Source organism: Bos javanicus, chromosome 2 (assembly GCF_032452875.1).
Source record: "Bos javanicus breed banteng chromosome 2, ARS-OSU_banteng_1.0, whole genome shotgun sequence".
Classification (NCBI taxonomy): domain Eukaryota; kingdom Metazoa; phylum Chordata; class Mammalia; order Artiodactyla; family Bovidae; genus Bos; species Bos javanicus.
Genome location: NC_083869.1, coordinates 4349796 through 4375104, shown reverse-complemented (window position 1 = coordinate 4375104; position 25309 = coordinate 4349796). Strand labels below are relative to the sequence as shown.

The 25309-nt window shown below is 38.1% G+C and overlaps 1 protein-coding gene across 2 annotated transcripts in view; it reads left to right on the top strand.

Annotated features, from left to right (window-relative positions):
* UGGT1 (UDP-glucose glycoprotein glucosyltransferase 1) overlaps window positions 1-25309 on the top strand; it is a 111117-nt gene that overhangs the window by 65364 nt on the left and 20444 nt on the right. Inside the window, exons 20-31 of one of the 2 annotated variants that reach the window (XM_061431816.1) lie at window positions 2946-3044; window positions 4319-4342; window positions 4836-4930; window positions 6937-7143; window positions 7826-7957; window positions 8743-8873; window positions 12227-12322; window positions 15121-15223; window positions 15465-15544; window positions 16009-16198; window positions 24452-24610; window positions 25139-25224. In XM_061431816.1, the coding sequence (XP_061287800.1) occupies window positions 2946-3044; window positions 4319-4342; window positions 4836-4930; window positions 6937-7143; window positions 7826-7957; window positions 8743-8873; window positions 12227-12322; window positions 15121-15223; window positions 15465-15544; window positions 16009-16198; window positions 24452-24610; window positions 25139-25224 (1402 nt within the window). The remainder of the gene's footprint in view (window positions 1-2945; window positions 3045-4318; window positions 4343-4835; window positions 4931-6936; window positions 7144-7825; window positions 7958-8742; window positions 8874-12226; window positions 12323-15120; window positions 15224-15464; window positions 15545-16008; window positions 16199-24451; window positions 24611-25138; window positions 25225-25309) is intronic. The other variant, XM_061431823.1, reaches the window with a different exon arrangement.

The following is a 25309-nucleotide window of genomic DNA, read 5'->3' as shown; positions in this document are numbered from 1 at the left end:
CAAAGGAAATGATGTACCCCGTTAGTAGTCCCTCTTCTAGTAGTAGTCCATTTCCCACTTCTCCTGTCCTTCAGCAACTACCTAATTTAGTTTCTCTTTCTATGGATTTTTCTGTTCTGGATATTTTATATAATTGGAAGTTTTTTGTGACTGGCTTCTTTCACTAAGCATAAAGGTTTTTAAGGTTCATCCACGTTGTAGCCTGTCTCAGAACTTCCTTTTTATGACTGATTCCTTTTCCATTGTATAGACAGGCCATACTTTGCTTACCTGTTCCTCAGTTGATTAATGTTTAGGTTGTTTCCACAAGAATACCTTTTTGTAGCTCATGAAACTGAATACCGGAAAAACAAACAACCTAGTCAAAAAGCGGGCAAAATACATAAACAGATATTTCTTCAAAGAAGACATACAGATGGCTAATAAACACATGAAAAGATGCTTAACATCACTCATTATTAGAGAAATGCAAATCAAAACTACAATGAGATATTACCTCGTACAAGTCAGAATGGTCATCATCAAAGATCCACAAACAATAAATGCTGGAAAGGGTGTGGAGAAAAGGCATCCCTTTTGCACTGTTGATGGGACTGTAAATTGATACAGCCACTGTGGAAGACCGTATGGAGATTCCTCAGAAAACCGGGAGTAGAACTACCATATGACCCCACCATTTCACTACTTGGTATATACCCTGAGGAAACCAAAATTGAAAAAGGCACATGTACCCCAATGTTCACTGCAGCACTGCTTACAATAGCTACAGCATGGAAGCAACCTAGATGTCCATCGACAGATGAATGGATAAAGAAACTGTAGTACATATATATATATATATAAAATGGAATGTTACTCAGCCATATAAAGGGTCACGTTTGAGTCAGTTCTAATGAAGTGGGTGAACCTAGAGCCTATTATACAGAGTGAAGTAAGTCAGAAAGAGAAACACAAATATTACATATTAATGCATATATCTGGAATCTAGAAAAATGGTGCTGATGAACCTGTCTGAGGGCACCAGTGTCTGAGGGCACAGATGCAGAGAGCAGACGTGGGGACATGGATGGGGGAAGGAGAGGGTGAGATGCATGGAGAGAGGCATGGGGGCGCACACACGCTACCACGTGTGAAATCGACAACCAGTGGGATTTGCCCTGTGACTCAGGGGCTCAGACTGGGGCTCTGGAACAACCTGGAACGGCGGGAAGAGGGGGGTGGTTAGAGACGGAGGGGACACGTGCACACCCATGGCTGACTCGTGTTGATGTATGGCAGAGGCCAGCTCAGTATTGTGAAGCAGTTTTCCTTCAGTTAAAAATAAGTAAGTTTGGAAAATGAACAAACTGAAACAATGCCTTGTTTAGAAGTTAACCCCAGCTGCAGCTTGTTCTTTGCCTTTGCTGGAGACTGTGGAGGCCACTGTGACGAACTGCAGGAAATGACATGGAGCTATCATTATTTGCTCAGGAAATCTCACGGGGAAGAAAGGATATGTTAACGGTGAAGTCAGAACCAAGTGTATTCGTTGTGGTAGTTGAGTACGATAAATATATAAATCTATTTGTGATTGGTACTTGATTGCGGCTATCTCTGTTCTACTTGAAACTAAATTCCTTTTCTTTCAGGCAGAATAAAATGGTTAAATATAGGCAGAGGAAAAATTCATATGTATGCTTATATTTGAAAAAAAAGGTAGTTAAGAAAATGCTTTTTTACCAGAAGAATTAGTAGTGCAAGGCAGGCAGTGTTATGAATCTTCATCCTGTTTGTTGTTTCCATCATTTTAAATTAAGCTGTAAAGAGTTATCTTTGGAGTACTGATGAATAAGGAACGTAAAAACAGCTCTGTGTTTTGGGATATCTTTCTCCACTGAGTGTTAACACCCTCACCTGTGACATGATGCCAGTCCCCAGTGGCAAGGACGTAGTCGCTTGGTGAGCGTTGTGAAGCTGTTGGTGAAGGAGTAACTGGCATCCTCCTAACCCAGTGGTTATAGCTCCATCATCTACACTGCTCTTGGCCTTTGCTGTCCTGCAACCAAGTTTTAAGGCCATGGTACTTCCTCCCCTCCCCTGCATATAGCCAACAGTATGAATGGATTATGTCTATCATAAATCGCTTACCATTACTAGAACATTGATTGAGCAGATTGTAGGCCTTCGGTGTGCTTTCTTTAAGTAAAAGATAGATGGGTGAGGGTGGGCAAGCAAGCTGTGCTTGGAGGGTAGGGCAGAAAGCAGGGCGTTTGTATTGGGATGTGAGTAATGCAAAGACCTGGGATGATTGCTAGAGATAGAGGGTTTATGATACCAGGCTGGAGACCACTTTGTAGGTAGGAAGAAATTATGAAGTATTTAGAGCAAGAGAGTGACTTAATGAAGCTGGAATTTTGGTAAGAGTAATCTGAGGGGAAATGATTAATAAGAGCAATTGCACATAGGTACTAATAGGAAAAATATATATCTAAAAATGACCTCTTATTTCTTTTAAGGTTAAAAATGTTATTATGATAGAGATGAAATAACTAAAATATGCGTTTTCTTATATTTTCTCTCCCATTTATCTCCTCTTATCCCCAAATAGAATAGGGAAGTGTTTACTGTAGGGATGGACTATGGAAAGGAGAGATGAAGTTAAAGTCTCTTTAAAAGATCATCCTCTAGGTATAAAGTGAAAAAATAGGAATAAAATTAATTTAAATAATCAAACTAACACATATATGAGAGTTATATGTCAGATGGGTACATTTTCCCTTTGTGTCTTAAAATATGATTAATGAGGTAGGGGTCATGTTGTTAACTTGTTCAATGAACTTGGAACAATATATTTTGCTCATGCATTTTGTTAAAACATATGTTATGGTCAAATCAGATTATCAGTTGAATGTTAACATTAGCTTGAATTTAGGCATATTAATTATAAATCTAATTTTTTTTTTCAGATAACTTTTTTGTGGATGATTATGCTAGATTTACCGTCTTGGATTCCCAAGGCAAGACTGCTGCTATAGCCAACAGTATGAATTATCTGACTAAGAAAGGTAATTCATTTTACGCTTACCTTGGATTCAACTTTTTTTTTTCTTAGTATCTACAAAAATTTAGTGTCTGTTGAGAAAGAGATACCATAATTTCTTTTATTTTTTTGTATAATTATTTGAGTCTAGAAATTACCTATTTAAATTTAATTTTTATATATATTTGAAAATTCAGATGTTGTCTATAAATTTTATGTGCTGTGTGTGCTGTGCTTAGTCGCTCAGTCATGTCCAACTCTTTGTGACCACATGGACTGTAGCCCATCAGGCTCCTCTGTTCATGGGATTCTCCAGGCAAGAATACTGCAGTGGGTTGCCATGCCCTCCTCCAGAGGATCTTCCCAACCCAGGTCTCTTGCATTGCAGGTGGATTCATTACTGTCTGAGCTACCAGGGAAGCCCAAGAATACTGGAGTGGGTAGCCTAACCCTTCTCCAGGGGATCTTCCTGACCTAGGAATTGAACCAGGGTCTCCTGCATTGCAGGAAGATTCTTTACCGGTTGAGCTACCATAATAGACATAAAAGGCAAAAAGAAAAATTTTTTCATGGTTCAGAATGGAAAAAGAATTATGTAAAAATGGTTTAATGCATTGCAGATTGGTTTGACTCACCTCTTCAATGACAACATTGGATTAAATTTTTGGGATTTATAGATAAGTGAAGTCAAAGTCACTCAGTTGTGTCCGACTCTTTGTGACCCCATGGACTATACAGTCCATGGAATTCTCTAGGCCAGAATACTGGAGTGGGAGGTCTTTCCCTTTTCCAGGGGATCTTCCCAACCAGGGATTGTCTCCCACATTGCAGGTGGATTCTTTACTAGCTGAGCCGCAAGGGAAACTTGGTTCAAGAAATCCTTGTGACCGTTTTTAAGCTGATTTTGATACAGAGTTCTTTATGCAGATCAAAATTATGTAAAATGATACCCTTTTAATGAAAGACAGATGTTTTCCCTCTCTGGTTACATTTATTACCCTTTTAAAGCACCAACTGTCATTTAAGGTAGCTATTTTTATTACCATTGTAGTTTTCTCCAAGAGAGAAGTTCTGGCTTTTCAAATGTATATTTAAATACAGTCCATTGCTCCATTTGGTTCCTCTAAGAAATTGATTCCGAGGAGTCCTTCTATAGTTCTGTAACACAAATGGGGCTAAGAACCAGAAAAAAAGCATAGAGGATGTTGGACATTATTTAAAATTTGTCTCTTAAGTTGACATTAATTAGAGAAATGACATTTTCTTTTTTTCTACTCTTTTTCCTTTACTTTTGTCCAGGAATGTCCTCCAAGGAAATCTATGGTAACTTTAAACTTCAGAGTGTTCTATTCCTTTTATTTATTTTTTATTAATTATCTTATGTGGTTCAGGCACTGTTATAATTCAGAATTTATCGCTACTTTATTGGAATGTTTCTGGAACCTGTGGGTAACAGATAAATTATCAATGCAGATAAGTTCTGTGTGTTTGTAAAGAGTTATATTTTAGAAAGTTACAAATGAATATGATTAGAGACTATCATATGTTACCCACACTCTCAAAGACTTTTTCATTTTACATGCTAACAGATGCCCAAACCAAAACAGAATTAATAAATGCATGTTTCTAATTTCTAATTAAGCCACATGGAAGGTTATCATGCTTTCATTCTAGTATCAAAGTTTCGCTGCTTTTGCTTTGTATCTTTATTTTTTGCATGGTTTGCAGAAATTACTTGACTTAATAGCAATACTGAAACATAGGATGTGTTTTCTCCCCTCCTCCCACTCAGTATGTTGTGTTTGTTTTTCTACAGATGATTCTTTTATTAGACCAGTAACTTTTTGGATTGTTGGGGATTTTGATAGCCCTTCTGGAAGGCAGTTGTTATATGATGCTATTAAACATCAGGCAAGTATCTCCTACTTCAGTCTGTGTCTTTGTTTGAGGCTGCAGTATCTTCATGAGCATCTGTGTGCTGATAATCTTCTGGTGGGGAGGCTGAATCCTGCATTTTTAGTGCTTGGGGAGAAGAAGCATTGTTTTCTCAGAGGTCTGGCAACTATTGAGAAAGCCGAGAAGACTGCAACATTCTTTTTTTTCTTTAAAAAATTTATTTGTTTATTTATGGCTCTGTTGGGTCTTTCGGGCCTCCTCTTCCTTGCAGTGCACAGGCTTCTCATTGCAGTGGCTTCTCTTGTTGCAGATCATGGGCTCTAGGCTGCAGCTCAGTAGTTTTGGCAAACTGGCTTAGTTGCTCCACAGCAATGTGGGATCTTCCTGGAGCAGGAATCGAACCCACGTCCGCTGCACTGGCAGGCAGAATCTTAACCACTGGACCATCAGGGAAGTCTGGGAATAGATTCTTTTAGAGGGAAAAATAACGAGATCTTCATCATAGACAAGTTTTTAATTGTACTACTGTTCATGCCCTTGCTGAAGAGATGCTGCAAAGTTCATTTTGTATATTGTGTGGAAGAGACAGAATCCTTACCTTGACAGAGGTCCAGATATGGGAAAAATATTAACCAGGCACATCAGCGCCTATGTAATAGAAGTTGGTGTAGGCACGCAGAGGGATGCACATACAGGTGGCCTGAAAGCTAGGCAGGGTATCACCTGTAGAAGTGGACTGAATAGCAGTGGTGAACAGTTGAAAAAATATCACCTCTTCTAGAGATCCTCATTGTCAGAGAGAGAGTTGTTACATTTCCTGAGTAGTTTCAGATTGGATCTTCATCCAGGTTTCACACCCCTCCGACCTGTGTCCCTTTACCACCCTGTGTCCTAAGGAGGCTCACTGAAATACTGATGTACTGAGTGTCTTTATTGTCCAAAGGAACAGACTAGATGGTGTGGTCAGTTCAGAGCTGTATTTGTGAGCAGTCCTGGAAGGATGATATATGTATAATGCGTTCTTAAATTGATAAAGCTTGTGTGGTGGTAAAGTGGGAGAACGGGGAGGGAGTAACTGAGGTGACACATAGGTTCAGAAGACAAGCACACATTAACAGGATGTACATTGTCACTGTGTGACCACCCCCCAGGTACAGAAGTAGTCACCTCAAAGTATGGCCCTGCCTGCGGCCTCATCACTATCCCTCTCCGGTCCCTCTCCTCACAGCCTAGGCTTGCCTGTTACTTACTTTGTTTAAATAGACTCTTACAATATTAACATGTGTTTGTTTGCACTTGATTTCTTTGCTCAACATTTTTGAAATTTATCCATGGCTTTACAAGTAGTGGTAATTAGTTCTTTTTCATTGTGCAGTCGCTGTACCATAGAGTTTTGTTTGTTTAGTCTGTTTGATGGACAGTTGGTTTGTTTCTAGTTTGGGGCTAGAAGAATGCTGCAGTGAATACTCAGGTACATGTTTTTAGATACACATCAGTATGAATGATACACATAAGTATGAATTTCTGTTGCTGTGGCCCTTTTTTGTTTTTTTTGGTCCTAGATATCTTCTTCCACATGAATTCTTGACTTTTTACCCAAGGAGAGATTAATTTTTGCTAGAAATCTGTAAATCTGTAAAGGGTTTGCGCAGAGCCCTTCAAGAGGGTTGTGACTTGTGGTAGTAAAGATGGGTGTAGTTGGGATTCACATGCCCAAGTGAGGCATAACATGCATAAGAAGAATGCAAAGTGTGTTGGGAAAATACAGGACTCTGACAATCTGTAATGTATTCCATATTTACAGAGATGGCAAGAAATGAATTGGAAAGGTAGGTTGGGGGCCAATTCATATAAGGGTTTGAATGCCTAGTTACAGCATTTTAATTTTATTTGGTATGCAGAGGAGAACGACTGAAGACTTAAGTGTTATTTGCTACTTATGGAATATGACTGATGTTAATGCTGCTTTTTAAGTTCAAGACATCTACCATATAACTCTTAATTTCCCATTTTGTAAATAGAAATCCAGTAACAATGTTAGAGTAAGCATGATCAATAATCCTAGTGAAGATATAAGTTATGAGAAAACTCAGATCTCCAGAGCAATCTGGGCTGCTCTCCAAACCCAGACCTCCAACTCTGCTAAGAACTTCATCACAAAAATGGCCAAGGAGGAGACTGCAGAGGCCCTGGCCGCAGGAACTGACATCAGGGAGTTCTCTGTTGGGGTAAGTCTGTGTATTGCACGAAGCTGCCTTGTTCTGTTATTTAGAAGTTCATTCCTGTGGGCTGATTTGTCCTGTTCCTGTTGATGTCAGGATTTGTGATTGTAGTTCTGAGCTCAGAGAATATTTTTTAAGTTGGAAGAGCCTTTCCAATAAATAACAATTCTGTGATTTTCCCTTTACTTCACTTGAAACTGACTAGGTTTCATGTGTATACATGAGTTTATGTATGCTTTTAAGCACAAAGCCATTGGTTTTGTAAGTTTTTAAAAGGCAGAGTTAATTTAAAAAGTCCAAGTTAATTTATATACTACGTACTTTTGATTGTTGTGTAATTTTAAAACTTTTTATAAAATGATGAGTGTATTTGATGTTTCAGTTAGAAAAAAGGTTCTCTCTTGAAATTAACAAGATTTAAAAATGCATAATAAAGATACCATGAATTATAGTTTGCCAATTAAACTATCACATAAAGGACCAGGAAAAGGAAATAAGCAATTACTTGTTAAGTGAGAGGTTGGGAAAAAACGGGAGGAAATGTGGAAAATGGAGACATCATAATGTTAATTATTAAAATTAGTCATAACTTTCCTGTAGAGCATTTTATGATTTATTCATGTGATTATTAATTTTTGTGGTTTTCATAATAACAATTACTTTTCCTTAATAACAATTACTTTCCTAGGGCATGGATTTCAGTCTTTTTAAAGAGGTCTTTGAGTCTTCCAAAATGGATTTCATTTTGTCTCATGCCATGTACTGCAGGGATGTTCTAAAGCTGAAGAAAGGACAGAGGGCAGTGATCAGCAATGGAAGGGTAAGGATTTTGTCCTGAGACAAGGTTGCCTTCAAATTAGATGAGTGAACAGTCTTGGCAGCATTCTTCTCTGAAGCTAGTAAACTCTTCAACAGAGCCACTTTTTCCGAAGGTGATTAGGGCTTATGCAGTGCTGATGATCATTACTGCCCCCTTGTTTCAAAGGAAGTTTGCTCATTTGGACACAAATGTCCTTACATGAAACCTTCCTCCTGTTTAGTTTTGCCCTGTGATTGTGTAAGATGGTGAGAGTGTGGTTGCTCTCAGAACATAAATTCCTAAGACCTTTGATACATAAAGTATTTGTATCATGTGGGGATTAAGTTTATGGTTTGTGCAGTTTATATGAAATTAATTGGTTTATGCTTAGAATACTTCATAAATATCTGCACACCTGAAAATGAGACTAGGCAGACATACTAAACTTCAAACTCTTAGCACTTAGGGTGAAATCTCTGGTATCTACCACTGCATTTCTATTTTGGCTTTTTTATTATATTCAGTGAGAATGAAAATGATATTGCTGTTTTATATTAGAGTTTGCTTACTGTAAAAATAGTGTAAAATATTTGAGTCTACACTCTGTTGAGTGTGGAGGAATTGATAAGTGGATAGCCATATGAGTTGATTTGGCTTTTATTTTCACTTTTTTCATTGATTTAACTTAGATATAAACATGTTTTGGGTCTGTAAAGTGATTTGGTTTGTAAGGTGGCCTGAGGACAACCCAGGGCTTCTTTGCAGCCTGCTGATTCCAGCACTGACTGCCCTGCTCTCTTTCACAGATCATTGGGCCACTTGAGGACAGTGAATTCTTTAATCAAGACGATTTCCACCTCCTGGAAAATATCATCTTAAAAACTTCAGGACAGAAAATCAAATCTCATATTCAGCAGCTTCGGGTAGAAGAAGACGTGTAAGTTTTGCCATAGAAGAAGTTAATCAGTTCAAGTCATAGGGGCTATCTTAATTGGACCTTCCTCATTCTTTAAATGGCACCCCACTCCAGTACTCTTGCCTGGAAAATCCCATGGATGGAGGAGCCTGGTAGGCTGCAGTCCTTGGGGTCACTAAGAGTCGGACACGGCTGAGTGACTTCACTTTCATGCGTTGGAGAAGGAAATGGCAACCCACTCCAATGTTCTTGCCTGGAGAATCCCAGGGATGGCGGAGCCTGGTGGGCTGCCGTCTACGAGATCACACAGAGTTGGACACGACTGAAGTGACTTAGCAGCAGTAGCAGCAGCATTCTTTAAAAAAAAAATGTTAAACATCTATTCCAAGATGTTTTATCTCTAGCTTTAAAATATAATAATTGTCTTCATTTCAGGTTTACTTATTTTTGCTTCCACTAAAATGAGTTAATTTTGCAGCAAGCTGTTTAAAGAACTGAATTTTCTCCATTTTGATTTTTTAAAAGTTTTTGATTGTAAAAATTTCAAACATATGCAAAAGTAGAGGGGTGATTTTATTTCTTTGGAATACTTATGGAAAGACATACTTTTCCTAATTATCTCTTTAATTACCCTTCAGTTTTATTTTCAGGAAAAAAAGACAAATTAAGTGTTTCTTTTTCTTTATTTACTAATTATTGAATAATGAGTTTTTTGTTATGTAGTCCAAAGGTAATGATGACGAGTTGATTATTATTGGTTCTTTACTGTTATTTTAATCCTTTTCAGTGTTATTACTAGCTTATGTATTTTAATAAGTTATTTCTCAAAGGAAAAAAAGTAATTATTTGATTGGTCTATGTACCTGCAGTGTAACTGAGGCTCATATTCATATTCACATGGTTTTTGACATTAAATATCAAATGCATGTATAATTGGAGGATGTATGTTTATGTTTAATGTTGATGAACCATGATACCTTTTTCCACAGAGGTTATAGCATTTTACTTTACCATCAGTAATGCATAAGGGTTCTGATTTCTCCACGTCCTCATCAACGTTTGTTATTTTTTATTTTTTTTATAATACCCATTCTAAATGGGTTGGTATCTCCTTGTGGTTTGTCATACTCCCCTAATAATTAGTGATCTTGAACATCTTTTCATGTGCTTAATAGACCATTTGTCTATCTGGGAAAACATCTGTCCAAGTCCTTTGCTCATTTTTAATTATTTATTTTGTTGTTGAGTTGTAGGAATTCGTTTATATTCTGGATATCAATCCCGTATAGCTGTGTGATATGCGGATGTTTTTTCCCCATTCCATGGATTGACTTTTCACACTCTTGATAGTGTTCTTTGATGCATAGTTTGAGGATATAGAATTTTAAGGTTTTTCTGTTTTCTTCTTTTCTTCATCTGTTTCATCATAGCATGATGTTGCAGAGTTCGAGATGCATGTCTTAGTGTTGGCTTTGATAGCTACCAGAGTAGCCTCTTTGCCAAGTTTTATGTGATATGAGAAGGAATCTTCTTTTATCTCAGCCAAACTGGGGTCACAGATAAAGAGGTTTTGTTCTACCTCATTTAGTGCTCCTTGTTTTAGCCTATGAAACACCTCCTGGATACAGGCCAGGAGCTGACCTATGACTTGAAGCCATGTGTCACAGGCATAGGCTTGCTGTGTTCCTTGGACCACTCCCTCTCTGTCTCTGGAGCCTGTGGAGGGGTCCCTTGGAGTCCTTGTGGACTGTATAATTGCCAGACTATGCACAAAAGACTTGTCTTTAACCAACTAGAGATGTATTAGGTGGGTCCTGGGTGGATGTAGACATATAAGGTAGCTTTGGGCTTCCTTGGTAGCTCAGTTGGTAAAGAATCCACCTGCGATGCAGGAGACCCTAATTTGATTCCTGGGTCGGAAGATCCACTGGAGAAGGGATAGGCTACCTGTTCCAATATTCTTGGACTTGCCTTGTGGCTCAGCTGGTAAAGAATCCACCTGCGATGTGGGAGACCTGGGTTTGATCCCTGGGTTGGGAAGATCACCTGGAGAAGGGAAAGGGTACCCACTCCAATATTCTTGTCTAGAGAATTCCATGGACTATATAAGTCCATGGGTTGGCAAATAGTTGGACACAACTGAGCAACTTTCTCTTTCTTTTTCACTTTCAAGGTAGTTATGGGGCTACCAAAAGATTGATGCTAAAACTTTTAGGGTTCTCAGAGTGCCCTTGCTTGCCTAGGGTTTTCCTTAGTGACAGGACTGCTCCACCTTGGAGTGGCCCCTTATGACAGCCACAGCTTTCATGCCTGACCCAGACCTGCAGCTAAGAGGCCGTCCTCAGCTCCCTAAACCCCAGTTGTGACCTCTTTAATCGAGGTGCTCATCCCAGGCCCCGTTAGTGTCCCTTGACATATTTTGTGACAATGTTGACACATCACAGGAAACAGATGACCTATTTTATTTTGTTTTCAGAGTTATATTGAGAAGTACCAGGGGATATAATTTAATATAGTTGTTTGGTTCAGTGAGAGAATGGATGGGCTTGATTCTAGTTCAAATATATTCACAAATATACTCAAATATATTTTAGAATTCTTAGAATTCAATCCTTGGTTCAGCAGACTAGAGCATTTTTTTTGAGTCTCATGATTTAGTGTAAAATCTTTCTTGGTTAGAAATCAAGTTAGGAGGGGTGGGGAATGTGGAAGTGCTTTTCAAAGTTGTTTACTGTAATGTTGATTGTAATAGTGTAATAGATAATGATATATCCATAAATATAATACTATGCAGTTATTGAAAATATTGATGTACCCCAACAAAATAATGTTTGTAATATATTATTAAATGAAAAATCAGGTTACCAAATAATGTAGTACCACTTTTGTGTGTATAGATACATATATATTTTACAATATAGAAGAATTATGAACTGAAGTGTTTTCAACACTTATTTCTTAAATATGCTATTATTGTGTGTATCTCCATTTTCTCCTTATGTATTTTTTTCCTGAATGTTTTTTTTTTGTAAATTGTTACTCTAATGATCATAAAAAATAATAAAGTTATTTAGAAGAGGGTGAGGGAGACATAAATGACACTGGCTGCCTGCTCTGGGCCAGGCTCTGAGCTAGGTGCTTTATTTTGTATGTTAGGCCAGTGCTGGTTTTATAAGAGCTGCTCCAAGTAGTTGCTACCTCCATTTCACATATGGAAAAATCAACACTAACTGCAGGGCTATAAAACTAATCAGTGACACAGATTGTTGTTTTTTTTCTCATGCCTGTTGGTACAAAGTTTATTTCTTCAAACCATGTCGTTGGCATTCAGTACTTAGGTTGATTGCTAAATTTTCACCAACCACATCTTTCAGGGCCAGTGACTTGGTAATGAAGGTGGATGCTCTCCTGTCAGCTCAACCAAAGGGAGATGCAAGAATCGAATACCAGTTTTTCGAAGACAGACACAGGTATAGAATCAGTGTTGAATTTATGCATATTTTTGTTTTCCTCAGCTCCTTTATTCTTCCATTTAAAGTGTATTTGTAAGTGTGATGTGGTTTTTATATATGTTTATATTCATATGTAGAACTCATAACAGAGCTCAGTTGCATAAAAGTTGACATTTATTTCTAAATCAATTTAAAGTAGTTCTGAGTACACCCTTTAAGAAAACAGAGCTTTTAATAAAGCAGATCAGCTTAATTTTATGATATTAAAGAATAAACAGTTGTTAAACCACTCGTCTCTTCATCTTTTTTTGAAACCTGTCTTGTTTTCAATAAAATAAAAATAAGTGTAGCATTATAAGGAACTCTTTTGTCTTTTGTCTTTTTGTCTCTTGTTTTCCAGTTTTTTATTTTGAAAAGTTTCAAACTTGGAGAATAGTTGAAAGACTATTACAGTGAACACCCAAATATCTTTAACCTAGATTCACCAACTGTTGACACTGTGCCACATTTATCCATATGTGTGTGTATGTATAGTATACATACAATACAGATACATACATATAGTATACATACAAAATTTGTATTGCATACAAATGTAACGTGCATTCACATTTTTGGCAACCATTTGAAAGTATGTTGTTCAGTTCAGTCACTCAGTCATGTCCCAACTCTTGTGACCCCATGGACAGCAGCACGCCAGGCCTCTCTGTCCATCATCAACTCCCAGAGTTTACCCAAACTTATGTCCATTAAGTCAGTGATGCCATCCAACGATATCATCCTCTGTCGAACCCTTTTCCTCCCGCCTTCAATCTTCCCCAGCATCAAGGTCTTTTCAAATGAGTCAGCTCTTCGCATCAGGTGGCCAAAGTGTTGGAGTTTCAGCTTCAACATCAGTCCTTCCAATGAATACTCAGGACTGATCTCCTTTAGGATAGACTGGTTGGATCTCCTTGCAGTCCAAGGGGCTCTCAAGAGTCTTCTCCAACACCACAGTTCAAAAGCATTAGTTCTTCGGCACTCAGCTTTCTTTATAGTCCAACTCTCACATCCATGAGAGTCTCACATACATGACTACTGGAAAAACCATAGCTTTGACCAGAAGGACCTTTGCTGGCAAAGTAATGTCTCTGCTTTTTAATAGGCTGTCTAGGTTGGTCATAACTTTTCTTCCAAAGAGTAAGCGTCTTTTAATTTCATGGCTGCAGTCACCATCTGCAGTGATTTTGGAGCCCCCCAAAATAAAGTCTGCCACTGTTGCCACTGTTTCCCCATCTATTTGCTGTAAAGTGATGGGACCGGATACCATGATTTTAGTTTTCTGAATGTTGAGCTTTAAGCCAACTTTTTCACTCTCCTCTTTCACTTTCATCAAGAGGCTCTTTAGTTTTTCTTCACTTTCTGCCATAAGGGTGGTGTCATCTGAATATCTGAGGTTATTGATATTTCTCCCAGCAATCTTGATTCCAGCTTGTGCTTGTAGACATTGTTATATATCATGGATATATTCTTTGGCATCTGTCTCCTGAGTACTGACAGTATCTCCAGCAATTTAAATCGCTGGCATACCTCAGCAATTTAACCTTGATAAAGCAATATTATGTAATATCAGTCCATTTTCCGATTTCTTCGAAGCCCAGTAATGACCTTTTACAACTGTTTGTCGTTTTGGTCTAGCTCACACATTGAAGTTAGTTATTGTGTCTCTAGTCTCTTCTGAGGTAGAACAGTTTGAGGGTTTTTTTGTTTGTTTTTTCAGTCTTTTATAACATTGACTCTTAGGAGTCCAGGCCAGTTGTCTTGTGGAATGTCCCACAGTCTGGGTTGTTTTCTCATGATTCGATTTAAGATTAACTTGTCTTTAGGAAGAGCTCCTATAGTTGATGTATGTAGCCCTTACTTTACCAGTCAAGTGTATATCTTTTTGCACCTCAGAATCACCACAGAGACTTTAGATGTAGAAGCCTGCATGCTACTCTTCTATGATTTTGATTTAATTAGTTTAGAGTAGATTGGACTTTGGTTTAATTGATCTGTGCTTTCTCACAGTCAGTCCTGGTGGGGATAAAATTTGAACAGACAATTTGCCATAAAAATATTTGTTTAATTATGACTCTCATGTCTAGGAGTGCGTTAATTCTCAAGAAATTTCCAACAGTGATACAAAGTGGTTGTGAGAAGTTCTTTACAGCTTGAAAGCCATCTAAAAGTCTAGCAATAAGGAATAGCTTAAGTAAACTACAGCATGTTCACTTGGCAAATTGAAGATTATTTCTTTTTCAGGATATTAATGTATAACAACGTGGAAAAATCTTTATAATATTTACAATTTCTGGGGGAAGGAATGAAGTCATTATAAGGTTGCTGGTATCTTATAGGTGTATCTGATCTTTATATAGGCATATAAGGAGGACTGTATAGAAATGTCATATAGTGGTTGAGTTGGGATGGTGAGATTTTATGATTATTTCCTATTTCTCTCTTTTGCAAATTTCTTGTAATATTCTTATATTTCTTTTACTATTTGAAAACATCAATTTCTTCTCTCCTTACAACCTTCTTGCCAAGAAATAAAAATTGGCATAATGTTCTTTAACTGTTAAAAACAAGCATTAGAAACTTTGAGAGGGTTTTGCAAACTTTGAGGTGGACATAATCATGTAGTTGACCACCATGTAACTTACTGTTTTTTGGAAAATGCTAAGAGAGTTGATTAGCTGTATTGGATGTGTTGTCTTCCTGCCCCTACCCCGCCAAGAAATCAACTGTTTCCTATTTTCCCCCAGAGTAATGTTTTATCTTTTTGATCTCTGTAGTGCAATTAAACTGAAACCCAAGGAAGGGGAGACATACTTTGATGTCGTGGCTGTCATTGACCCTGTCACCAGAGAAGCACAGAGACTTGCCCCATTGCTTTTGGTAGGTAAAACTGCAGAGGCAATGCCCATGTTTTGTCCCCATGATAGGTAAGTGTGATTTTGATTGTGCACTAGAGCTGTGATTTCTAGGGATTTACCCAGTGCAGAATTTATAGGATTTATTATCTTTGTTTTTTTTCTTGAGATACACATTTCTGAAGAGAAAATATAAATATTTTGTCTCGAGTATCAGTCACTTTGTAGGAAAAATTTTTGTTTTGTCATCTGATTTCCTCTTTTAGGTTTTAACTCAGCTGATCAACATGAATCTAAGAGTATTCATGAACTGCCAATCTAAACTTTCCGACATGCCGTTAAAAAGGTAAAACCAACTGGCTAAGAAATCAACCCTTGGAAAAAATTGCACTCAGTCTGAAAGCTAAAAAGTGAATGTAAAAGATCAAAGGGATTTATATATGGACATCATGTTTAGAAAAAAAATCACTTACTGAAGTTTTGCTAAGTTTCTAAGAACTAATCAAGAGTTTGAAGAACTTAGTATGAGTGTGGGAGCTGGGGACACAAGCATTTCCCCTCCCCACAAAATGCAGGAAGGAATGACGTCCCCCCCAACCCCACCTCCCCTGCTCTCCTTGCATCTTCAACAACCACAGGGCATACAGTTAGGGCAAAAGATGGTTTTGGAAACACTTTCTTACTGTGGAAGGAAGGTCTTCCAAATCTAGTTTGTCTTAAGTCAGTTGTTTATCTGTGTAGATATGTATAAGCTCAAAGGTTGTGGTTGCATTAAAAAAGAAGTTTAACATCTTTCCTTTTCCATTTCAGCTTTTACCGTTATGTCTTGGAACCAGAGATTTCTTTTACTTCAGACAATAGTTTTACTAAGGGGCCAATAGCAAAATTTTTGGATATGCCACAGTCTCCTCTGTTCACTCTGAACTTGAACACACCTGAGAGTTGGATGGTAGAGTCTGTCAGAACACCATATGACCTTGATAATATTTATTTAGAAGAGGTAAGAGTATCATTGCTTCCCAGTATCTAATCCCACATAACTCTGTTGAAGATGTTGTTATGGTAGTCTCTGATAATCTCCCTACAGTCTAGGAGTGCTTCTGAAACAGTAGTGTTCAAGTAACAGCCTCATTGAGATCTATATCACACACCATAAAATTCACCCTTTTAAAGTATACAGCTCAGTAATTTGAGTATGTTCACAGAGTTGTGCAGCCATCACCACTATCTAACTTCAGAAAATTTTCAACACCCCTAAAACTAACTCCATTCAGTTCAGTTCAGTTCAGTCACTCAGTTGCGTCCAACTCGGCGACCCCATGAACCACAGCACACCAGGCCTCCCTGTCCATCACCAACTCCCGGATTTTACTCAAACTCATGTCCATCGAGTCGATGATGCCATCCAACCATCTCATCCTCTGTTGCCCGCTTCTCCTCTTGCTTTCAATCTTTCCCAGCATCAGGGTCTTTTCCAGTGAGTCAGTTCTTTGCATCAGGTAGCCGAAGTATTGGAGCTTCAGCTTCAGCATCAGTCCTTCCATTGAATATTCAGGACTGATTTCCTTCAGAATGGACTGGTTGGATCTCCTTGCAGTCCAGGGAACTCTCAAGACTCTTCTCCAGCACCACGGTTCAAAAGCATCAATTCTTCGGTGCTCAGCTTTCTTTATAGTCCATCTCTCACATCCATCCATGACTACTGGAAAAACCATAGCCTTGACTGGACTAACTCCATACCCATGAGTAATCACCCCCAATTCCCCTTGCCCTCTGACAACCACTAACCCATTTTCTGTCACTTTTTTGTGACTGGCTTCCTTCACTTAAATTATTTTCAAGGTTCATTCATATTTTGGCATTTATTAGTACTTTATTCATTTTTATTGCCAGATAGTATTCCATTGTATAGATATACTACGTTTTATTTATTATTTATTATATCCACCGTGTGGCTGTATCACTTACAGACATTTGGGTTGTTTCTGCTTTTAGACCATTATGAATAATGCTGCTAGGAGCATTTGTACATAAGTTTTTGTAGATATGCTTTTCCTTCTCTTGGGTATATACATAGGAGTGGGATTGCTGGATCAGATGGTAATTTTATGTTTAACTTTTTATGGGATTGCCAAACTGCTTTCCAGAGTGATTTGCCCTAATAACAAATGACATTGAGCATTTTTTCATGTGTTTATTGGCCATTTGTGTATCTCCTTTGGAGAAATGTTTATTCAAATCCTTTGCTTTATTCAAATCCTTTAAAAATTGACTCATCTTATAATTGTTGAATTGTAGGAGTTCTTTTTATATTCTGGATACAAGTCCCTTATCACATATATGCCTCACATACATTTTCTCCCATTTTATATGTTGTCTTTTCACTTTTTTGATGGTGTCCTTTGAAGCATATAAGTTTCTAATCTTCATAAAGTCTAATTTTCCTATTTTTTCATTTGTCACTTATGCTTCTGGAGTTATATCTAATAAACCATTGTTTAGTCCCAGATCACAAGGGTTTACGCCAGTGTTTGATTTTAGAACTTTCACAATTTAAAACTCTTACATTTTTGAAAACTCTTACTTCCTTGATACATTTGGAGTTAATTCTTTGTATATGGTGCCAGGTAGAGTTCCAGCTTTAGTCTTCATATGTGGCTATACAGTTGTCCAAGCACCATTTGTTTTAAAAACCTATTCTTTCCTCATTAGATGATCTTTGTGCCTTTGTCAGGAATCAGTTAAACCCTAATGTGAAGGCTTAATTTTGGGCTGTCAGTTCTAGTCCATTGATCTGCGTGTCTGTCCTTAGGCTAGTACCACATTGTCTTTTTTACTGAAGCTTTGTAGTAGGTTTTCAAATTAGGAAGTGTGAATTTTCCAGTTGTGTGTTTTTTTTTCCCAAGGTAATTATAGCTATTCTGGGTTCTTTGCATTTTGAAATCAGCTTATTAATATCTTTAGAAAAAGCTGCTGTGATTTTAATAAGAATTTCATTAAATCACTAAATCAGTTTAGAGAGTATTGCCTTCTTAACAGTATTAAGTGTTCTGAACCATGAATATGGGATATCTTTCCAATTATATAGGTCTTTAATTTCTTTCAACAGTGTTTTGTAGTTCTTAGTATACAAGCCTATACAAGACCATGCCATCTGCCAATAGAGTTTTAATTCTTTCTTTCCAATGTGATGCCTTTTATATAATTTTCTTAATGTATTGGAAAAATTTTAAATTACTGATTCAGTCTCTTGCTGTAGGTCTGTTTAGATTTTCTGTTTTGTCTTGAGTCAGTTTTCAAAGTTTGTGTATCTTAGGAGTGTATCCATTCTATCTAGGTTATCTAATTTGTTGGCATACAGTTTTTCATAGGATTTTCTAAAATTTAAATTTAACAGCTGTGTTTCCTTTATCCTTGCTTATTTCAGTAAGTTGGCTCTTCTCTTTTTCTCTTGGTCAGTCTAGCTAAAAGTTTGACATTTGTTGATATTTGCGAAAAACAAGCCTTTGGTTTCATTGCCTTTTTTTTTCTTTTCTTTCCGTATAACTGTGTAGGGAGTCCCTAAGGTAATTGGTCCTTTTCCCCTAACCCATTTTCAAAGATAGTTCAATTTCATTTCACTTATGTCTCTTACCAGCCCTCACTCTATACCTAGCTTAGAGTGTATTAGCAAAGGAACTGAAAGACATGGTCTTTACCTCCAGGGAACTTACAGTGCCTCAGAGTCTCCTTCCTTTTTAAAACATTTGTCATTGTGTCTGCCCTGAATATCTCCTATCACGGTTGAACCCTATTTTCTGGTTCTGTCTTCTTGGGAATTGGGAGACTGGAAACTTGAGCATAGTTACCAAAGGACTTTGCAGACTTCTTTTTGTGAGGCTGAATAACTAGTTTCTTAAAGAGGAATCCCTGTGCTCACTTCAGCGGCACATACACTAAAACTGGAAGAAGAATCCTTTAGGTGCTAGGCTGATTGAAGCAGAAAGAGAATGTGTGTGTGTGTGTGTGTGTGTGTGTGTGTACACATAGGTACACACTTGCCCTTTCCCAATCCTATCCACCATATTTTTAAAAAATAAAGAATACAGTTCTTGCTCTTGAGGAACTAACTTTTGTTGAAGAAATTATAGAATGGCCACAAAAAAGCACTAAGGAACATTGCACAGAAGTATAGAATCAAATGCAAAGCAAGTTTCTTCCATATTTCCCAGGGTTTTTGCTGCTCTTTTTTAGGCTTCCTCCAGTTTCTCTACATTCCACTGAAAATATAGAGCCTGAGACTTGTGAGCATGTGGGGGTTTCCCTCTTAGCTCTTAATATTATACTTTTGGAATTTAGTATTGCAGTAACATGTTAAGCTCCAAATAGTTCCATTATCAGCATTAGATAAGGCTATAAAACCAAGCCTGAACTAGCCTGGGATAGAAACTTTTTAATTGTTAGTTTGGTGCAAGCGTAATTATGATTTGGGGCCATGAATTTTAAATCATTATAATGAGGCTCAAACACATCTTTATTAATCAGAGTAAGAACCATTACAATTAACATGCTTTTGCCAATGAGAAATAAGTTTGTTTAATCTTGTAGCATACAAATTCATGATTTGAGATTTGATGAACTCGTGAAAAGCGTTTTCTGCCTCCTGCTGGTGTGGAAGCTTTTTCCAGGCATGAAGTTGTCAGTATGTTTGCAGAAGTGGTAGTTGGTTGGCAAGAGATCTAGTGAATTTGATAGATGAGGCAAAACCTTATAACCCAATTTGTTCAACTCTTGAAACATTGTTGGGTGTTGTTGTAAAGAAGAATTAGGCCCTTTCTGTTGACCGGTGCTGGCTGCAGACATTGTAGTTTTCAGTGTTCAGTTCAGTTCAGTCGCTCAGTTGTGTCCAACTCTTTGCGACCCCATGAACTGCAGCATGCCTCCCTGTCCATCACCAACTGCCGGAGTATACCCAAACTCATGTCCATCGAGTCTGTGATGCCATCCAACGATATCATCCTCTGTCGTCCTTCTCCTCCCGCCCTCAATCTTTCCCAGCATCAGGCAGGGTCTTTTCAAATGAGGCAGCTCTTTGCATCAGGTGGACAAAGTATTGGAGTTTCAGCTTCAACATCAGTCCTTCCAATGAACACCCAGGACTGATCTCCTTTCGGATAGAATGGTTGGATCTCCTTGCAGTCCAAGGGACTCTCAAGAGTCTTCTCCAACACCACAGTTCAAAAGCATCAATTCTTTGGCATTCAGCCTTCTTCACAGTCCAACTCTCACATCCATACATGACTATTGGAGAAACCATAGCTTTGACTAGATGAACCTTTGTTGACAAAGTAATGTCTCTGCGTTTTAATATGCTGTCTAGGTTGGTCATAAGTTTCCTTCCAAGGAGTAAGCATCTTTTAATTTCATGGCTGTAGTCACCATCTGCAGTGATTTTGGAGCCCCAAAAAATAAAGTCTGACACTGTTTCCACTGTTTCCCCATCTGTTTACCATGAAGTGATGGGACTGGATGCCATGATCTTCGTTTTCTGAATGTTGAGCTTTAAGCCAACTTTTTCTCTCTTTCTCTTTCAACTCTCCTCTTTCACTTTCATCAAGAGACTCTTTAGTTTTTCTTCACTTTCTGCGATAAGGGTGGTGTCATCTGCATGTCTGAGGTTATTGATATTTCTCCCGGCAGTCTTGATTCCAGCCTGAGCTTCATCCAGCCCAGCGTTTCTCATGATGTACTCTGCATAGAAGTTAAATAAGCAGGGTGACAATATACAACCTTGATGTACTCCTTTTCCTATTTGGAACCAGTCTGTTGCTGCATGTCCAGTTCTAACTGTTGCTTCCTGACCTGCATACAGGTTTTTCAAGAGGCAGGTCAGGTGGTCTGGTATTCCCATCTCTTTCAGAATTTTCCATGGTTTATTGTGATCCACAGAGTCAAAGGCTTTGGCATAGTCAATAAAGCAGAAATAGATGTTTTTTCTGGAATTCTCTTGCTTTTCAATGATCCAGCGGATGTTGGCAATTTGATCTCTGGTTCCTCTGCCTTTCCTAAAACCAGCTTGAACATCTGGAAGTTCACGGTTCACATACTGCTGAAGCCTGGCTTGGAGAATTTTGAGCATTACTTTTACTAGCGTGTGGGATGAGTGCAATTGTGCAGTAGTTTGAGCATGCTTTGGCATTGCCTTTCTTTGAGATTGGAATGAAAACTGACCTTTTCCAGTCCTGTGGCCACTGATGAGTTTCCCAAATTTGCTGACATATTTAGTGTAGCACTTTCACAGCATCATCTTTCAGGATTTGAAATAGCTCAACTGGAATTCCATCACCTCCACTAGCTTTGTTTGTAGTGATGCTTCCTAAGGCCCACTTGACTTCACACTCCAGGATGTCTGGCTCTAGGTCAGTGATCACACCATCATGATTATCTGGGTCATGAAGATCTTTTTTGTACAGTTCTTCTGTGTATTCTTGCCACCTCTTCTTAATCTCTTCTGCTTCTGTTAGGTCCATACCATTTCTATCCTTTATTGTGCCCATCTTTGCATGAAGTGTTCCTTTGGTATCTCTGATTTTCTTGAAGAGATCTCTAGTCTTTCCCATTCTGTTGTTTTCCTCTATTTCTTTGCATTGATCACTGAGGAAGGCTATTATAGCAAGATCTCTACTTGCTATTCTTTGGAACTCTGCATTCAATTGGGTATATCTTTACTTTTCTCCTTTGCTTTTTGCTTCTCTTCTTTTCTCAGCTATTTGTAAGTCCTCCTCAGACAGCCACTTTGCTTTTCTGCATTTCTTTTTCTTGAGGATGGTCTTGATCCCTGTCTCCTGTACAACGTCATGAACCTCTGTCCATAGTTCATCAGGCACTCTCTCAAATCTAGTCCCTTAAATCTATTTCTCACTTCCACTGTATAACGGAATTTGATTTAGGTCATACCTGAATGGTCTAGTGGTTTTCCCCACTTTATTCAATTTAAGTCTGAATTTGGCAATAGGAGTTCATGATTTGAGCCACAGTCAGCTCCTAGTCTTGTTTTTGCTGACTGTATAGAGCTTCTCCATCTTTGGCTGCAAAGAATATGATCAATCTGATTTCGGTGTAGACCATCTGGTGATGTCCATGTGTAGAGTCTTCTCTTGTGTTGTTGAAAGAGGGTATTTGCTATGACCAGTGCGTTCTCTTGACAAAACTCTATTAGCCTTTTTCCTGCTTCATTCTTTACTCCAAGGCCAGATTTGCCTATTACTCCAGGTGTTTCTTGACTTCCTACTTTTGCATTCCAGTCCCCTATAATGAAAAGGACATCTTTTTTGGGCGTTAGTTGTAAAAGGTGTTGTAGGTCTTCATAGAACCGTTCAGCCTCTTCAGTGTTACTGGTCAGGGCATAGACTTGGATTACCGTGATATGGAATGATTTGCCTTGGAAATGAACAGAGATCATTCTGTCGTTTTTGAGATTCCATCCATTTCGGACTCTTTTGTTGACCATGATGGCTACTCCATTTCTTATGAGGGATTCCTGCCCACAGTAGTAGATATAATGGTCATGTGAGTTAAATTCACCCATTCCAGTCCATCTTAGTTCGCTGATTCCTAGAATGTCAACGTTCACTCTTGTCATCTCCTGTTTGACTGCTTCCAATTTGCCTTGATTCATAGACCTAACATTCCAGGTTCCTATGCAGTATTGCTCTTTACAGCATCAGACCTTACTTCTATCAGCAGTCACATCCACACCAGTTTTCAGTCTATCTCATTGATTTGCTGTGCATACTTCTCAGATATATTGTTTTTGCCATGATTCAGGAAGCTGTAGTGGATCAGCCCAGTAGCAGACCACCAAACAGTAATCATGACCTTTTCTGGTGCAAGTTTGGCTTTGGGAAGTACTTTGGAGCTTCTTCTTGGTCCAGTCACTGAGCTAGTCATTGCCAGTTGTCATATACAGCCCACTTTTTGTTGCATGCCACAATCCGATTGATAAATGGTTTGTTGTTGTTATGTAGAGTGAGAGAAGAGGACACTTCAAAACGATGTTTTTTGATTTGCAGTCATGAGGTACCCACTTACTAAGCTTTTTCACCTTTCCAATTTTCTTCAAACGCTGAATGACTGTAGAAGAGTTGACACTGAATTCTTTGACAACTTCTCATTGTTTGTAAGAGGATCAGCTTCTATGGTGGCTCTCAGTTGGTCGTTGTCAACTTCCAGCAGCTGGCCACTAGGCCTCTCATCTTCAAGTCTCTTGTCTCCTTTGTAAAACTTCTTGAACCACCACTGAACTGTACATTCTTTAGCAGTTCTGGGCCAAATGCGTTGTTGATGTTGTGAGTTGTCTCCACTGCTTTACAACCCAGTTTGAACTCAAGTAAGAAAATCGCTTGAATTTGCTTTTTGTCTAACATCATTTCCCTGATCTAAAATAAATATAAAATAAACAGGAAGTAATAAGTCATTACCAAAAAAATAAGGTGAGAAATATGCATTAAAACAATGTATAATATAACTACATTTATTTAGAATATATTCTAATATCAAGCAACAGATTTCAACAGTGCAAAATTACAATTACTTTTGTGCCAACCTAATGGCTAAAGCCAAGCTTCCCTAAGATTTTGTAATTATACCATATTTTCTGCAAGGAATTAGCAATAATTTAGGCAGTTAGTTTTATGCCACTATGGAACCATTAAATATATCTGCGATATTTGCATTTAGAACAGCAGTATTTTCAGCTGTCTTCTAAAGGCCAAGATGAATTTTCATTTTTGTCGGATGTTTTTCTGAAATTTTATTTTTTGTGATTTTTTTCCCAATACTACCTTCCTAGATTAACATCTTATCCTCTCCTCTGTACTTTTGGAATAACCTCCTTACTGTTTTTCTGTGTCCTTTTTCCTGCCTCTCCTTCCAACCCACCTGAGTTTCTAAAATTGTGTATGCTTGTTAACTACCAGCACGATCAAGATACCAGAGCATTTCCATCTCTCCAAAAAGTTTTCTCATGCCCCTTTGCGGGTAATCCCCTCCTTCCCCCCCAGGCCACAGGCAGCAGCTGATCTTTTCGTCACTATAGTTTTACCTTTTCTTGAATTTTTTATGAACATGATTATATGACATATAGCTTTATGTCTGATTTCGTTCACTTTGCATAGTGCATTTGAGATTCATCTGTGTTGTTGCATGTATCACTAGACCGTTTCTTTTTATTGCTGAGTAGTCTCCAGGTTGTGATTTAATTTTGATATTGCAGGTGGATAGCGTCGTGGCTGCTGAGTATGAGCTGGAGTACCTGTTACTAGAAGGTCACTGCTATGACATCACCACCGGCCAGCCCCCCCGGGGACTGCAGTTTACATTAGGAACTTCAACCAAGCCAGTCATTGTGGATACCATTGTTATGGCTAACCTGGTAAATAACAGTACATCAGGTGGCGATACTGCGTCACGTTAATTTGGGCCCTACACTTTATGACGGAGCGATTAGCATTCTGAACATGAGTGAGATTAAAGTTCATGATGGACTGAATTTGGTCAATTTAAAAATCATCAGTTTAGTTAAACTTGTAGATTGGAATCACATGGCATCTTAAAAGAAAGCATGCTAGAATATTTTGCTCTAACCAGACTGGCTCCTGAAAATGTGTTGCTTATGAGCCAATAGCCTTTTTCTTTTTTTAATTTTATTGGAAATTTGAAGTATATTCACATATTACATACTGCTTCTTCACTGAAGTACAGCTAAAGGACAGGCTTCTTGGCTTGATAGGCCTGTATTTCGCTAGTGTTTCTAATATGTGGGTTTTAAGAATTGCATTGGTTTAAGTATCTTATTTAAAATAAAGTTGACTGACATTTCAAAAAAGAAATAGCTGTCCCTCAGAAACAGCATTTTGATGTTTCCAAGAGAACTAAAATTTATCTTGTCTTCTGGTCCTAGGGCTATTTTCAGTTAAAAGCCAACCCAGGAGCTTGGATTCTCAGACTAAGAAAGGGACGTTCTGAAGATATTTACAGAATCTACAGGTAGGATTAAATGATACAGGTGCATTTTTTCAGAATATTCTGCAGTATGAATCAGCTTGAATTGAATAGTACACTGGCAGTTAGG